At 38.2% G+C, this 18,013-nt stretch overlaps 1 protein-coding gene across 1 annotated transcript; it reads right to left on the reverse strand.

Moving 5' to 3' along the window:
* Nucleotides 1–217: 217 nt before the first annotated feature.
* CLDN12 (claudin 12) lies at nucleotides 218–8,117 on the reverse strand. The gene is made up of 3 exons (XM_058297010.2): nucleotides 8,022–8,117; nucleotides 6,525–6,614; nucleotides 218–3,466 (listed from the first exon to the last, which is right to left on the reverse strand). Exon 3 carries the CDS (start codon nucleotides 3,431–3,433, stop codon nucleotides 2,699–2,701), a length of 735 nt encoding a protein of 244 aa, XP_058152993.1. The 5' UTR covers nucleotides 3,434–3,466; nucleotides 6,525–6,614; nucleotides 8,022–8,117; the 3' UTR covers nucleotides 218–2,698.
* Nucleotides 8,118–18,013: the final 9,896 nt, after the last annotated feature.

Raw genomic sequence — 18,013 nt, forward strand, 5'->3', positions numbered from 1 at the left:
ATTCTACTTAAATAAACCTGACTGTGGTTCTAAACACTCAGGAGAACTGTATCTCAGCAGTTCCCTTTCTTATGGCCTACCCTGTTCCTAGGAATGAAGAGTAGCAGTGAGACTCTCTTTTTTAAATCTACATACATTTAAGAAAGACTTCTCAACATATTTCACATTAAAACACTGAGAATAGAAAAGGAAGTGAGGATGGAATAGAAGCAGAAACTTGTAAAAATACATCTTTTAATAAACATTAAGAAGTAGAGTGCAGTTTAATCAAGGTTTTACATTGTAGTTTACAGCAAACATATATCCTTTATATTATACATTTACAAGTAAAGTTAAATCAGGTTCCTTTTCTTCTTCCATGGCTGGAAAAGCCAAATCTGGTGTGCATCATACCATACTTAAGGTTGTTTTCCAAGCTGGCTTCTGAAAAAGGCCTTTAACATTAATAGCTTTAACAACAAAAAATTATATCCCCCACTATAATAACCTGTTTAGTGTTCAAAAATGACTAAAAAGAACTATAAATACTTTGATTTTGTTTCTTTTGCTCCATGAATCTATAATAAATATTAATTTGAGGTCACAGATTATGAAGCCAAAAGATTTTTGTAGGAAAAGCTTAATATTTCTATTTATGATTCCAAGGACTTAAAACTGTCCAGTATCTTAAGAGCTTGGTCTATTTTTCTTTTTTTTATACAAAAAGCAAGGGGATGGTAGAATTCTTCACATTTCTGGTAAAAGTTCAGTGAATGTGGAGACTGAAATTAATTAGCAAAGAGGAAAATTGAAACATTAATCTCAAAATTCCACCCACCATTGTCTTGGAATGATCAAGACTCAGTTACATCTAAGAACAGTTAAAAGGATCAGAACTGAAAGAAATCAGAAGCTGTAACTAAAAAGCCATAGCCTTGCATGCTTTCAACTGATGACATTTAAAAATTATACAACTGAATTATCTGCTATATATGTATACTCAAGTTGGAATTAAGAAACAAAATCTTATCACATATATCCACACAAGTACCAGAATTATAATCAGATTTGCAAAGGAGGCATAATAATCTGTTTAGCATGCAACTAGCTTTTTGTAAAATCTGTAGTGGTTGTTAGAACAAAATCCTTATAAACATAATATTAACATGGGACAAACTACACCAATTTAAAAAGCAGGTCAAATTTTAAAGGATAAAGACCCAGTATCCCTGAACTTCTAACCTTAGTGTTAACATGGTTTCATCTAATTGTTATCCCAAAGGAGATTTAAAAACGCCTCTGTCCTCAGGACATCATCATATTTTCAGAGGTGGAAAGGGAACACTTTAATTTCTCTAACACTTTTGTCCCTTCTCATGCATCTTATAGGGTGCTATTACAGCATTTCGGCTATGGTAGGTGCTCTAAAGAGTCAATAAATTGAAGTCAATAATTTCTAGGGTCCAGGATATTGCTGGTGTTGTACAATAAACTTGACAGCCAGAAAGCTATGTCTGAATGACATATATTTCTGGATCAATGATTGAGAAGTTAAGGCCAACTGCCCAAAGAAGTCAGTCTATTCTCTAATTATCAGGTAATAGTTTCATCTTCTCGGCTAGATTAAAATTTTTTAGTGGGTGGAACTAGATCTCATAGTTTTCATGAATCTACAGCACCTACTAAAATGTTAGGCAGAGATAATACGTTCAAGGAAAGAATCAGTGGTGGGGCAGGAAGTGAATCCAGGGTGAATGTGGTCACGGTGAAGCTGTATCTTAGGTCATTCATCACTCAAAAGGCAGTCAGCACTGTGAAGCTCTGATGCTGTCATTATCACTGAAGAACAGACTCTGATTCCCCATCACTGTGGCTAACAGAGACTAAACCGCTGGGACCCCTTTCTTTCTCTTACCTAGTAAGAGACTGTATGTGGGCTATATAAGTAGAATTTTGTGGATGGTATCTGGAAAAAAGGTTTCCCTGCTTCAGAAAAAGTACCAACCTATCACATGGCACAATTTAACTCTAGTAATACAATTTATCAGCTTTTAAAATTATATTGTTAACCCATAACTAACAGATATTTAAAATGTTAGAATGTGCTCTCTGACATCACTTAAAATGCATTTTATTTTTAAACATTGGCATGAGGTAGAAGATAAGGAACTCACAAAAGTAATCTTCAAAATTGCTAAGTCTATCAATACAATTTATCCTCAGACAGGAGTAAGTTACAGTCGTAAGCTAGAAGACTACTGTTAAAATATAACCTGTACCTGAAAGAAATTTCTTATATTTGAAATAGCTTTTTTCCCCCAGTTTAAGGTATTACAGAAAAAAAGATAATACACACTCTGAAATATTCTTAAAGATTGAATACAACAGCTTTTGTTGGCCATTTTTTTACTTTACCATGTTGCTCTATATCACCTCAATTGAGACATAGATCTTTTTCCCTTAAATAATCAACATGGAGGTTAAAAATCTTGCCAGTTTAAGAAGCAAGATGAAAGGAATGATTCACATGTAAAATAATGAACTTTTAATAAAAACTAGCAGCACTTCATCTACCAGGACACACAAATGGGGCTTCACCGAACAGTCAGGAACAAAATAACATGTACCTGTGACCACAAAAGTTTCTTGCAGTGGGTGTTGCACAAGAGGAATATGAGGCAACATGAAGAGTTTTCTTTAGCAATTAACAATTTCCCCATTAGGTGGTGTGTGAAACTACTGGAATGTCAATTTCTATGGCAGAAAGGCGGGAGCGTGCTGAATAGGGCTGGGAGTAAGTATGCATAGTGGGAGGATGGGAGTACAGTGGCTGCCAGAAAGGAGAAGGCAAAGATTTGCATGCACAATACCAGATAAACAGTAGGAGGGAAGTCATAAACAGACCCCCAGCACTAGCGATAGTGACATACACTGCATAGTCAAATGTAAAGACTGGCTCAAACTTCTTATTCAGATGTGTGTTATAAAAGATGACCCAGACGGATGGGGAGAGGCTTACACTACCTGCCAGGAAGAACAGGAGCCCGGCCACCAGGTGGCAGCCTGCACTATTGACCAGACACCTGGCCAGTTTGATGTTGGGTACCGAGGACCTGAAGGCTGTGTTACACATTCCAATCAGGCAGAGCAGCAGGCCACCCATTGCAATCAGGATGCTGAGAGGCAGAGCAAACTGGAGAACCCGTAGGTCCAGCTGGTCAACTGATGAGTACCAAGTAGTGTCATACATCAGGCAGTCACTGCTTCCATCATATCGTGCACATTTCACCCAAAGGCCTGTGTAAACAGTCAGGTTCTTCTCGTTTCTGTTGAATGTGATCAATCTCAATTTTCTCCAGTTGGGAAGCAGAGTGCCTGCAAAGAGGCCTGCCACAGAGGCAATTCCACACAGGAAGGAGAGGACTGTGGCTGCATGGACATCCCGACAGCCCATGGCAAGGCAGGCTCTGCAGCACTGTCAGTCAGACTGGGAAATAACACACAAGAGGACAAATCAGGAGGGGCCAATAGGAGAGCAGAGGAGGAAGGGGTGCTACCTATTAGTCAAACAAGTAATGATGAAATGTCAATGCAAAGAAACAAATTCTGTCCCTTGTTTTCTCTATATGTACAATACAAATGTATATAAATGCCTGTGTGTGTGACCTCTGAGCATACATGTACTCGTATGCTTGGCTATCACTGACTGGATGAGGCAACCAAAGCCTTAAGCTAGGTAGGCCCATGACTATTTTTCTTCACAGCTAATCAGGGGAACAACACAAAGAATTTCAAAATCTCAATATTATATAAAAAATTCTCTTGGTTGTCAAGTCAATAATCATTCATTCAATACACATGTATCAAGTATTACTTTTTATGTCAAGTACTCAAATAGACAGTAACAGGCAGGGCACTCATCAACCATCAGTTAGCCACAAACAACACAAATTTAGCCTCAAATGTACATGCAAAGGCAAAATGAACTAGCCAGCAGCCAAAGTAAGGAAAGCTCATAAAAGACAAAGGTGAGGCGAAAGAAGTACTATAGGACAGGAGGGTGGGTAAGAAAACAGACTCAGCCACACTGCTTGGGTTCTAGTCCCTACTTCCTCATTTAGTTTAGTAGCTGAATGACCTTCAGTCAGCTACATAACATCTCTGTGCCTCATTTTCCACATCTGTATCATGGGGAAATAGTGCCTACCTCACAGGGCTGTTAATGTAATGTAAAGTGTTTAGAACAAATCTAGTACCTGGTAAGTGCTAAGCAAGTGTCAACTAGTGCTTAGCAGTCAGTGACTGGCTTAGGGCTTGGCACCCTCGAGAAGTTCAATGGACATTTGCTGAATGAATGTTAAATAAGAAAAAAACAAACTAATCTCAATTCTATATACCTGGCACTCTGGAAAATTATAAGATGTAAATAGGCTCATCTTCAGTAAATCAGTCAAACGAAAAGATGGGAAGAACAACTGGAATTCAGTTCTGCTCACCTACTTCCTATCCGATTCAAGAAGAGCTGACTGCTTTTCAGGGAAATCTATAGCACTTGTTGGTTATTATATTATCACTGATCATATAAAATGAATGCACAGATTTTTCAAGTACAGACAACCTATCTCTTATCACTAACATTATTAGGAAAAGAAAAAACAGTACTCAGGCCCTTATTCATTCCAAATTAAAATCCTGTGTTCTTTATCTGTACCTGATAAACTATAAAAAACAATACTTTATTCAGTTTTAATTTCTTCAAAGCCTTTGAAACTCACTTGCAAAAAAGCACTCAAATGTATTTTCTCTGCATTCCATCATAACCCCTACAGGGCAGCAGAACATACTCTTTTTAGTAAGGTAGCACATGTACGTTTTTTTGGGTCAGAGCACGAAGAAGGGACAAGGTTGTGAATGTTTTTTATTTCTGAGTACAGAATGGTGATATTTAGAGAATCCATTATCTTCTGCAAGTCAAATATTATCTGTTGAGAAGGTAGAGTAGTATTCCCAGGAGTTCAGGGATCAGAAAGAAGACTATGACAAAAGGTTCTAGGAAACTGGATTAGAACATGATTCTCAATTATGTTCAGACGGCAGCATATTATATTCTTTGGAAAACAATATAGCATTTGTATATTTAATCCAATCATATGAACTAGGAATAATTTTACTATTGAAAATATGTTTATGTTTTATGTGCACAATACAAAATCAAAGTTAAGCACAAGTAACCATTTTTTTTAAAGTCCTCAGTTAGTTCTAAGCTTCTCCATTAAAATTAGTTTACTACTTGTCTATCATGTTGTCTTCTGTTATTATTAGCAGCAGAAGTGATAGTTTAAGAAAATTTTATGGATGAAAACTATTTAAAACAAGATAATTAAAGTCCTAATTTATTTGTTTTCCTGCAAATTAGGAAAACACTATCTTGCTTAATTTTAGGAACCAAACACCTTGATTCAACAGAAACCCTAGTGCAGGCCTGAGAAAGGCTACTGATGCCAACTAAGCTCAGGAATTAGTGCCATGTTGGTTTTTGCTCACCTGTCTGTCTCCTCCACACACTGTGAGCAACTTGCATAGTGCCTGGCTGAAACGAGGAGTCACACTGATAATTTTGATGTTTGAATGCTGACAGCTTTTAGGCTTCATCCCCTCACTCTTTCCCTTGTGCCCCACATCTGGGTCATATATATAGACATGCAGGTTTGCTGTTTTCATCTGGGACGCAGCATGTTACTGTGGCCCAAGAGACTGAAGACCTGGCTGACAATAATAACCTACCATTTACAAACTGGGTATGTCACTTATCTCCTCTGAACCTCAAATTTCTAATCTGTAAAATGTTTGACAAGGTAGTTGTGAGCTAATGAAGAATAAAACCCTTTGTAAACCAGAATATTGTCAGGAATGTTTGTAGTGATTATTCATAGGCTTATTGACTTTCTTCAACTGGGTACATGCTTTTCCCCTAGACTTTCAGCAAACAACTACAGATGATTATAGTCATAGAACAGTAATGACAAAGAATTCTCTTTAATTATTGACCAAATCTAAATGAGGACTCTGCTTCAAAAGAAGCCCTTCACACTTGTCATTTGACTATCTGTTCTACAGTGACTTTCAGAGAGGGGGATGGATAAAATTTGGTACGTAATTAAAGGCTAGCAAAGGTATCCTTTTGAATAAGGAATTTTCAAAGGGATATCTGCTCTGTGGTTTTGGATAGAGTTTAAGAAAGTCTGGGTAAGGGATAGTCGTTAAGAAATTTTGGAATTCACTAGGCCATTACTTGTATCTTTTCAGTTACAATTCCAAGGAATAGCTATATGAGAACACATGTCTAATAGCTGCTAGATTCAGAATAGGAATATTGGCAGACCCTTTGATCTATAATTTGAGTTTTGTAACAAACTCTAAGTCATCAATCACTGCACTCTCTCCTCGCCTTTATTTTGTTGAACAAGAGAAAAAATGTGCTGTTACTGGCCGACACATGGTGTCAGGAGGAAAAGAGATAAGATATAATCAAGAGATGTACTTACCCTTTGAGGTATCTAATAATTCTAAAATAACTTTAATCAACTTAGAAGAAATACGTGCACATCTGAATTCACAGTAGAGATGATGTGGACCTAAAGAAAGATGGGAAATGCCCCCAAATTAATATAGTACTTCTTTAAAAACTCAATTTGGATTCATGGAGAATTAGAAAAAATAATTAGCAATCACCTAAAACAGATGAAATGTTGTACCACAAAAGGCAAGCAGTAAGTTTTAAAAAAATAAAAAGCAATTTATTCTTCAAGTCACACATCATTTATACACAGGGTACAGAAGAATAAAAATTCAATTCTCATTTTGTTATTTGAGAAGACAGGGGCAATAAGAATAAAAACCACATTAGTGTATTGAAAATAAATTATCAATATTTAATGAATTTTAGATGCTTTTCATAATTAGAATGAAAGAATAAGGAGGGCTGAGGAGACACTATATAGTTGTCTTGTAAGTAAAAGAAATTCACTATGCTCCTTTTTTACCTTTGAAAGGATACCAACAACAAAATCAGGCAACACTGTTCTTCACTGTGCGTCCTAAAATTTGGAATTAGAATGCTTTACTGTGTTTACCGATCTGGCATTTTAAGAGGTTTCCACATATAAATCTTTTAAACATCAGCAACTTCCTCTTCAAATACTATATAATTCAAACAAGAAGGATGAGAATGAAAATTTATAAACGCCTGACAGCTTCCTGGATTAAGGCATTTATGGCTGGCCTCATTAAGGTCATTATGCACAAGCGTGTTCGCCAACATCCCGTCTCATTTAAGGTTTTCCCCCAAATGTACGTTTCTTGAGTTGGTATCAAGCGTAACTGTTCGGTCGAAAGTCAGAGGAAATCGTTCCACAATTAATAGCACAATGGGATCCCTGGGCAACTGTAAGTGAGGGTCACCAAGCTTGGCCTTTCTGTAACGTGGTGAAGGCCTGTAACACAGAACCTGCGCTTCAGAGAAAAGCAAACCAAGCTTCCAGGGCAACCAGCTGCCCCCTCCCGCTCCCCTCTTTCGCTTTAAGCTGTGTCCTCAGAAACCAGAGCGAGGAGGGGGTGGGGGAAAAAGCTCTTCTATTTAGAGCCAATAGAAATTGACCTAGCAGTGACTGTAAAGCTCTGAGAGCAAACCCCACCCTGCAACAATGAGCGGGTTCGAACAGGGAGCAGGTCATCATTATACAACCAGTATCAGCTGGTTATTCAAAAACAGCGACCTGCAGCCCCACACCGCAAGCCCGGGCCAGCCAAGCCCCAGGTCTTGATTGCTGCGGCAAGACAATTCGACAATTTCCATACCGCTAAGTACAAAATAATTTTTTTTAAAACAATTACCAAGTAACTCCTCACTCAATCCTCACACTCCCAAATGTGATCAGCATTTTTCAGTCTCCCTGAGTCCCGTCGATTTATCTCTTTTACATAAAATCATCAACTTCTTCTGCAAAAGACCCAGAAATCAGAACATTCTTGACCACACCTACCTGCTTCTCACATCCAGGGCATTTTACTCGCCCACACCGAGGAGCCTCTTAGAATGTCCGTCTCTCAACATCCCAGGAAGTGTGTTTCCAGTGAACCCGAGGCTTCTGGGAGCGTAGTCGGATTCTCCCGCGGCCCTAAACAACAGGGCCCCGGGAGACTACAAGTCCCAGAATCCACCTGGCCCCGGCCGCAGGCAACATCCTGCGACCTCCTACCCACGCTCTCCCTAAATCTCCGTGGGCGCCGTAAATTCCAACCACATTTGGATTATAAATTAAAGGAAAAAAAAAAGGGGGGGGGGGGGGAGCGCAATAATGGGAAGGGAGGAAGGAAGGAAAACTAAAAACAGTTTTGAGTCTGACACCCAAAGAATTATTTCGTATTAAATGTGATTGGCCTGTAAGAAAGTTTGCTAGCAGAAATTTCTAAATCTTTTTCCACCAAAGATTTTCCGAGGCACGACATAATAAGAGGTGCAGACTCTAGAAGCAGATAGCTTAGGTTTGTATGGGGTTCTAAAGCCAACTGCTTTGGATGACTCTGTCCGTGTTATTACCTGGTTAACCTCGGTGTCTGAGGTTATCTATGAAATGGGTTGTCTCTATCATAGGTTGTTTGGAAAATTAAGAAACTTACTGTAGGTTAAGTGCCAGCGTATAGGTAGAAATCTTTTAGGTATTTGGACTAACTTTATACTCCCACGCAATTTCAACTATCACGTTCCTTTCTTTTTTGGCTTCCCCTAAAAATGAAGTCCAGTATCAGTGAAGATATGAACTAAAAATTATGGGTTCAGAATTCCTGTATCAATGAGTACCTGATTTTAAAAAGTAAAATCTGTTGAAGTATCATTATGGCTATAACTTACTTTTTTTAAAAGGGAAGCAGGTGCTCAACCACTGAGGTACGTCGGCTCCCCTGCAACTTACTTTTAAAATGATCGCACACATGCAAATAGAGATAAAATAAATGTGGGAAATGCTGACAATTGGTCAATCTAGAAAAAGAGTATATGTGTATGCATTGTACTATTCCTTCAATTTTTTTATAGCTTTGATATTTTTCAAAATAAAAAGTTGGAGTGAAAGTGTTACTGGATGACTATTTTCTGGGCTTCTAGATTCTTGGCTTATGTTGCATAAAAGAATTTAAGGACACACCATAGGGTAGGCAAGAAAGTGAACAGTTTATTAAGAAACAAATCAAGAAGAGTACAGGGTTGGAGGCATGAACTGTGGGCCTACTGCAGGATGAGTTGGTAAGCAGGGCCCCAGCTCAGGGCTTTTTGAAGTCTCTTTGCTGTTCTGGTTGGTTGCCCCACCTGTCATTTCTCAGGGGGCCAATGGTGAGGCCTTTGGAGGATATCTGAGGCTTTCACTCTTTTTGCAAATGAGATTCTCGTGGGATCTCACAGTGTATTTCCAGCAGACTTCTCAGGAGGCTTGTGGGCAGGGTCTCATAGCCAAGTGGCCATGTGTGAGCCACGTTGTCTGTCAGTCACGTTGTCTGCCAGGCCGGCCACCTTCCCCCTTTCACCATACTAACCTGCCTCAAAAGCATTTATCAGTTTAAGCAAAAGTAAAGGATGGCAACCATCCCTATCCCACTCTGCCACTGGGCAAGTTATGGTAACCTCTTTTGCCCTAGGATGTCTCATCTGTAATAATGGTGTATCCACATCAGAAAATTATGGTAAAAATTAGATAAATTACTATAATTAGCGGTTTAGAACAGTACCTGACACATAAGAACTATACATTTTTGCTATTAACCACTTTCCTTTTTGTGTTGCTTTAGTAACAGTGGAACTATTTGTTGGTAATGGAAAAAGGAGAAAAGGATTTACTATCCACCCACTGCTCCCTCCCCCAACTCATTTGCCATACTGTGTCTGAAGATGGATAAGGTTATTTAAGGTCAGAATCAGTCCCATTGCCAGACTGGAATATATAATGAGGAAGAGAGCACTGAGTGGTAAAAGGATCTCTTGGCATAGATAGGCCCTAGCCTCCAGGTAGCTCTGACAATAGCAGATGATGGCAATATGACACAAAAAAAATCACTACTTTGCTCTGAACTTTGATCCTCTCTAAAAAACTGTTTGATCAAATTAACCCATATATAAAACCATTTTACAATTTATTTCCTGATCATTGAGGAATATTAGCTAGTTGGAAGATTTTAGATGAGATATATATGCAGTTGATTATAATAAGAGAAAATAACAAAAAGGAAGGGAAGTCAACTGTGGAAGTTTGAGATTATTTTATGAATTCCAAAAAGAGAAAGATTATGTTTATAGACTAATCTGTTCCTGAGTGTGATACCCTTTGATTGCATTAAATTCAGTTGACGGGCCTTTGATTAGTTTACCTGTTAAGATTGCTGTAGGACTTTTTACTGGACTACATCAGGGAAGTGTGATTCAGGTTGGTTTCTGCTCCCTTGCTGGGTCTGATATAAATAGACTCACACAGACAGACCTAGGAAGAGAGAGCTGTGCCATTTTTTGATCCTGTCATGTGGCAGAAAGGAGAGGCTGAAACAGCTGAGGCCCTGAGGAGAGATGAGATATGTGCTTGATAGTTTATAGCTGGACTTGGGGAGAGAGTAGAACAGCCGAGACTGATAAGGGAGAAACAAGCCCTCTGCCCAGAGATAGGACTACAGGATCATACAGAATCATTTAAGCATGAAGCCTCAAGGGGCTGGGCCCACGCAGCTCAAGAGGAAAGGGAGAGCCAGGAGGGGAAGGCTGAAACCTGGGCAGAGATCAAGTGCCATTTTGCCTCACATATGGCAGGACCCCAGGATCAACAGTAGCTGACTTTGGTGAGAAAGCATCTCTGATAGTGCCTCAGGTTTCTAGTTTTCATGGCCTTGAAACTGTAAACTTTTACCCCAAATAAATCCCCTTTATAAAAGCCAACAGATTTCAGGTACTTTGTGTCAGCATCCCTTTGGCAAACCAAGACAATAGTCCTATCCCTAGACTTTTTTTTTTTTTTTAAAGATTTATTTATTTATTTAACTCCCCCCCTCCCACGGTTGTCTGTTCTCTGTGTCTATTTGCTGAGTCTTGTTTCTTTGTCCGCTTCTGTTGTCCTCAGTGGCACGGGAAGTGTGGGCGGTGCCATTCCTGGGCAGGCTGCACTTTCTTTCGTGCTGGGTGGCTCTCCTTACGGGGTGCACTCCTTGCGCGTGGGGCTCCCCTACGCGGGGGACACCCCTGCGGGGCGTGGCACTCCTTGCTCGCATCAGCACTGTGCATGCTATCCCTAGAGTTATTGATCAAGTTGGGGTCTACCTTTGGTACAGCTAATATGGAATGAACTACTGAAAAGACTTAGTGGGATTCAGTGATTGGATTATTGGAATATCATTCTCAAAAGTGCTTTAGAGTAGAATTTAGATTTGGCAATTAACACTACTCTTTCCAGTTTTTCTCACCAGAGATTCTTTTAATTTCAAAGCATGAAACAAATTCACTACAATATACCATTCACCACCAACAGTAAACAAAGAATGCCATAAAGGTCACTATAGATTGGTTTCATATTTATTGCTGCTATAACAAATTGCCACAAATTCAGTGGCTTAGAGTAACACAAATTTATCTTACTGTTCTGGAGATCAGAAGTCTGATGCTGGTCTCACCAAGCTAAAATCAAGGAGTCAACAAGACTGTTTTTTTTCTGGAGGCTCTAGAGGAGAATGGGTTTCTTTGGTTTTTTTTCTTCTAGCTTCTAGAAAATGCGTTTTCTTGTTTTTTTTTTTTTTCTTCCAGCTTCTAGAGGACGCCTGCAGGCCTGGGCTCATGGTCCTCTTCCATCTTCAAAGCCAGCAATGGCTGGCTGAGTCTCTCGCATTGATACGACATCTGACACTGATGCTTTTGTCTCCTTCTTCTATCTTTTAATGAGCCTTGTTATTACATTGGACCTACCCAATAATCCAAGATAATCCATTTGATGGTCATCTGATTAGCGATCTAAATTCCCCTTTGCCATGTAACCTAACATATTCACAGGTTCCAGGGATTAGGATGCGGACATCATTGGGGTGGGGATTATTTTCTGCCTAAAATAGTCACTAATAACTTCTGGCAAAATCCAAAAGCCTCTTGTTGGTCCTAATTCTCTTCAACCCCCCTCAGGTCCATAATGCACAATTCTGACCACCTCTTTCCCCCCCACTAAAGTTCTTCCTTAGATTCAGAGAAATCAACATTTCTACTTCTCTTATATTAATAGTTTATCTGGTTAGTTCCCTATCTACCTGTTCCTTTCACATCCTATTTCTAATTACCAGCTCATATGGTTGGATGTTATTACATAAATTTCATCATTTTTCACATACTAATTATATCCCCTTAAGCCTACCATCATTCTTTTTTTTTTTTTTTGGCCAGTAATTTCACTTTATTTCCTTTCTTCTTTGCCTATTTATCTTTATTTATTTAACTCAAATTAGGAACCAAGTCCTTTTGATTCATCCTTTGAAATATCCACTTAACCCCTTTTCACTACAAGCAATTGTTCAATCCAAGTTCAAGCCCTCACATTTCACATCAAGATAGGTGTAACAATTTCTTATATTTCATTAATGTAAAAAAAAAAAGACATAACTTTGAGTACTTACATACTTTTTCATGGATTATTAATTTATTTCCAATAAACTAAATTCAGAGAGATTAAATAATTTGCCCAAAGTGCTGTACCTTCCTAAATGTTATTGTCACCACCCAGAACTCCCCAGACTCTTTTAAAACCAAAACCAACACCAAATTCTCTATGTATTCATCAAGGCCATTTCCTACTTTTCCATTTTTTGTCCTCTCAATTATTTGTATTGTGAGGCAAACTTTGACTTCAGTCAGGCATGTCTCCTCATTTTGGATTACTGTCTCTAAGATGTTACTTATGTTCACTGAAGTTATTCCTGAACTTTGAATGCTCCCTGCTATCATCTTTGCCTACCCAAATCCTACCTATATCCCTCTTCAATGAATATGTGCATCTTCTCTAAACTATACATCTCATCAACTACAAATTGTAAACTACTTGCACATAGTGTTCCCTTTTTATGTGTTACCCATATCTCACCTCTCAACGGAGTGTTTCCAAATCCATGACTGACATTCAACAAATACATTTATAAAACAAAGAAACAACCTCCCATATATTATTTTTTATAGGAGCTTGGAGTTGAGAAGTATAGAGAGAAAAGTAGGGATATTAGGGGAGAAGGTTTTGAGAAAATCAAACAGTGTAGTGTCACTTTAAAAACTGTTAGGAATTTGTGTTTTAGGACCTCCACATATTGGTTTTAGAAGGTGCTAGCTTGCGACCTGGCTGCCAAAGCAAAGTATCAGAAATGGGTTGGTTTTTATGAGAAATTCATTAGGGTAAACACTTACAGTTCCAAGTCTGTGAAAATGTCCAAATCAAGGCACCATCAGAGATACTTTCTCACCAAAGTCAGCATCCTGCCACATGCTGAGGCAAGAATGACAGTCCATCTTTGCCTGCCTTTCCCTCAAAGCTCACCATCTCCAGGAGCTCAGCTGTGGGCAATCAGGCATACGGTCTGGACTCTTGGGGACTCTGTGCCTCAGCTTCAGCTGCTAAAGGTCCTTGAGTCCTCTCTCACACATGGCTGGGTAAAAATGGCAGAGCTGCTCTTTTGATGTGTCTCTGTTCTCAGGTTATGTAAGACCCAGCAAGAAGGCAGAGACTCAACTTGGGTCATGCCGCACTGACATAGTACAATCCAAAGTGATCTAATCAAGGAAGCCAATGTAAATCAAAGGGTCTCACACCCACAGGAATGGATTAGTTAAAAAAACATAATCTTTTTTGGGGATTCACCAAATTCAAACTGTGACAGAATGTAATCCACCACAGAATAGGCAGAACTACAGTACGTTTGTTCCTAACATCTACTTATGTTACTAGTGGGGTAGGAAAAAAGGTAGGGAGGGAGAAGATTATACAGAAGAATTAGCCTATTAGTAGGATAATTGTAGGCTTTTTCCAGTAATTACATCTGGGTGTTTTAAACCTTTGTCTTTTACCATGTCCCCCACCCTTCCCCTTACCACCATTATTTTTTTCCAGTTGTTAAAGAGAAATGTGTATAATAAATGTTACAAATTTGGCATAAAATTAATGTTTCTTTGAAGCAGGTGAATTTTTCTGGTTTATATTTTTATAAGAAAGGCCGTGTGTGCTAATTACACCATCACGTTTCTCTTGGCTCCAGAGCAATACCAGTTCATGGAAAGGACTGTTTTGAAAGTCAAGGCTGAATTATTATATACAACTCTTATTTTCTCCCATTAGAATTCAGTTGACCCAGGGCTTTTATTTACTCTGTCATTTCATCAGCTTTCAAATCTTTTCAAAGCTATAAGCTTTTACTCAATGTCTGTAGTTGATTTCAAATATTCTCAATCTCCTTCAATTTGCAGTGAACCATATACAAGAAAAATTGAAGTTATATTTTAGCTTTAAAATCATGTTCTTTTTCTCAATATAATAAAATTATACCACAGTATTCTTAAAAACCTTTATATATAATACAAATAATAAGTTTGATAACAGATAGAAAATGAAGGCACTGGTCAGAAGACATTGGCAATTTCAGAAAAATATATTGAAATATCTGCCATGAACGAAATAAGTTTTTCCCTTTGCTTTCAACTTTTAATGCACTCAGAGTTAACAAAATAAACAGAAAAGGCTCACTTTGTCACAATTTGCTCTAACATTTGTTGTAACAGAAACTGTATATCATGTTCTTCTAATTCCAAGTATTTCAAAGGTCATGTTTCATATAATTGCTATGTTTCACAGAGCCTAGCATCTGGGCATTCCAAAGGATTTAATTTCTATTATAAACACATTAATAAATACAAAGATGATCCCTTCCTGTCAAGTCTTCCAAATACCCAACAACTATTAATGAACCACCTGCCATATATTGAGAAACAGAAAAACTGTTTTAAAAATCAGAATTGCCTAAAATTAGTGGCTATAGTCAGATGGTAGTTGAAATTACCCTTGGCGTTTTCATCCTTATGATAGCCAATTTGAGGCTGCAACCCTACAATATGTTATTTCTGCTATCTACAGGGATATACTACCACTTTCCAACATACATATTTCTCTTTCCTCTTCCTTATTTCTACTATCAATTTGATTTTTCTTTTCCTTCTTTCCTTCAGCAGGCTAGTGACACTTAACAAAGCTAAAGAAATTTCCCGATACTTTCCCATTTGCCAACCTCTAACTGGAAAACATCAGTAAATGCCTCTTTGAAATATTTCCTTAATTTTGAATAAAAAAGATAATTTTCATTATTGTTCAACTTTGCTTTAAAAATTATAACATGTCTGTCAACATTTTTGATCACTTATGTTTATCTCATTGGCTTAATTCCTGAGTTATACACTTTTGTAAGGCAAAGACTATGTCTTTTTTTCCTAAATGTATATTTTATACATTATAGAATATTTTAATTCTTTAAAAGTTAAAAACAAAAAACCACTCACATATCCACACCCAACTGAAGAAATAATAATGACCAGGACACAGTATGGTGTAGTGCTTAAATAAATTTATACACGTGTAGCTCTCAGCAGTGCCCAGCATATGGTAACATCACTATGTTATAATTACGAACACAGACCATGTACTCAAGCAAAATCTATGGACTTGCTTTACTTGTCTACTCCATAAGGACAGATTTAAACCAAATTTGAGATACTCTTAAAGCAAGGGTTCTTAACAGGGGTCCATGAGCTTGTATTGAAATTCAAAAAAACATTATTCTTGTGGGGATGTGTTGGTGTGGGTGTGATATATTTATTAAACAATACACAGTATAGTGTGGACTTAGTAAGGGGTCCATGTTTTTCACCTGACAGGCAAAGAGGTCCGTGGAACAAAAAAGGTTAAGAACCCCCGCAGGGAAGCGGATTTGGCCCAACGGATAGCGCATCCACCTACCACATGGGAGGTCCAAGGTTCAAACCCCGGGCCTCCTTGACCCGTGTGATGAGCTAGCCCATGCACAGTGCTGATGCATGCAAGGAGTGCCATGCCACACAGGGGTGTCCCCCACATAGGGGAGCTCTACATGCAAAGAGTGCACCCCATAAGGAGAGTCATCCAGCACGAAAAAAGTGCAGCCTGCCCAGGAATGGCGCCACCACATGGAGAGCTGACACAACAAGATGACAGCAGCAAAAAGAAACACAGATTCCCGTGCCGCTGACAACAAAAGAAGCGGACAAACAGACAACCAGGGTGGGGGGGAAGGGGAGAGAAATAAATTAAAAAAAAAAAAAAGACACAGATTCCAGGTGCCGCTGACACAAGCAGACACAGAACACAACAGCAAATGGACAGCTGGGGGGTGGGGTGGGCAAGGGGAAAGAAAAAAAAAAGAACCCCTGTAAAGGGTTTTATATTACACATTCATTCAATTCACAATTTGGTCTTCAAACAGAATGTTGCCATATTTTTGAAATAAGGTATCTGTAGGGAGCCACCCGCTGTGAGACCTATCTACAGCCTCCCACAACATGGCGGAGTTCACAAATCTGCCCTGTCATTTCCTTATTCTTCTCCTCCCTGCTTCTTTGTTCTCCCCCTCCCGCCACTACTCAGGTGACCACAGCAATACGCATGCGCAAGGCGCGAAACTCCGCAGACCCGGTGCGAACTGTCGGCCAATCCCCTCCTTGGACGTCTGCCACCCACAAGACCAGCCTATCACCTGTGGACACGTTCCCTTCCCTCTCTATAAATTCCCATGTTTTACCCCCAATAAACGAGGCTTGAGCAGAACCCTGTCTTGCCTCCATTCTTCTCTCGACTCCTGCCCCACCCTGCTTCTTCCCACAGGTCCCTGGACTCACCCCCGCCGGCTCGGGCAGGTATCTTCTGTGCAGTGTTTACAATTTATACTATTTTCATTTTTTTGCTATATTTTTGTCATTCTATTTATGCTGTTGCTTTGAAACATATTATCCATGTACTTTAATGACATATGAATTCTGGATGGAACTTAACTAGTTTTAAATCTGAACCTTGCATGTCCTGTGAAACTGCTTAGAAAATACTTCATGTACTTGGTTTTCCACTGTATTATATATTACATATTTACCATTAAAAATTAATTTTACATTAAGTTCATCTTGCTATGATAAATAATATGGATAAATATCACAAACAATTTAATAGGTATTATGGAATTTTTTTGTTTATTCATAGGTGAAATCTTCAAAGCACAGACCCAACATCACAATATACTTAATACTTGATGATATCTGGTAGTATAAACTTGTACTTCATCAAGATAAATAAATGATATAGCAAGTTCTGCAAAAACTATTTAAATTTAATAAAAAGTTGCTATAACATAGATATTGATAACTTGGCTATTCAATAGTATGATTTAGTATTACAAAAGAATACATTTTGAAAAATGCATTTTAAAAAGTAAAAATGAAAAAGTTTTGGTAAAGACAAAATATATCCAAAACGACCTTAAAAGCTTTATTTCAAATTAAATCTTTTAATTTTTTCAAATTTATTTTCATAAAATAAAGAAGTCCAGATTTTCTCCTTTTGTTTAAAATAAAAATCAACTGTCAAGAAAAGGTACAAAGTATATATTGAGCAACCAGAAAATACTAATAATGGAACATCTTAGTGAGTCACATAACAAAATGGTTCATTTTGTTGTGAAGTAGTACCCTGGGCATTATTGATAGAGCAAATAAGAGTACAAGTCTCTTAATTATCAAAGCACATAATGTGCACATCTAATACCCTTTGACACAGCACAAAATAAGATTATGGTGGGTTGTAACTTAAGACACTGTCCTAACATTACTACTTGTTTAGATTTAGGAAATAAGAAAGGTAGAAAGGGAAATGACACTGGAAGTTACAAACGTAAAACATTCTATATGAAACAT

This window comes from Dasypus novemcinctus, chromosome 5, assembly GCF_030445035.2.
Source record: "Dasypus novemcinctus isolate mDasNov1 chromosome 5, mDasNov1.1.hap2, whole genome shotgun sequence".
Lineage (NCBI taxonomy): Eukaryota > Metazoa > Chordata > Mammalia > Cingulata > Dasypodidae > Dasypus > Dasypus novemcinctus.

Coding starts and splice junctions, on each gene's coding strand:
- CLDN12 (XM_058297010.2), bottom strand. CDS start 3,433: ATGGGCTGTCGGGATGTCCATGCAGCCACAGTCCTCTCCTTCCTGTGT.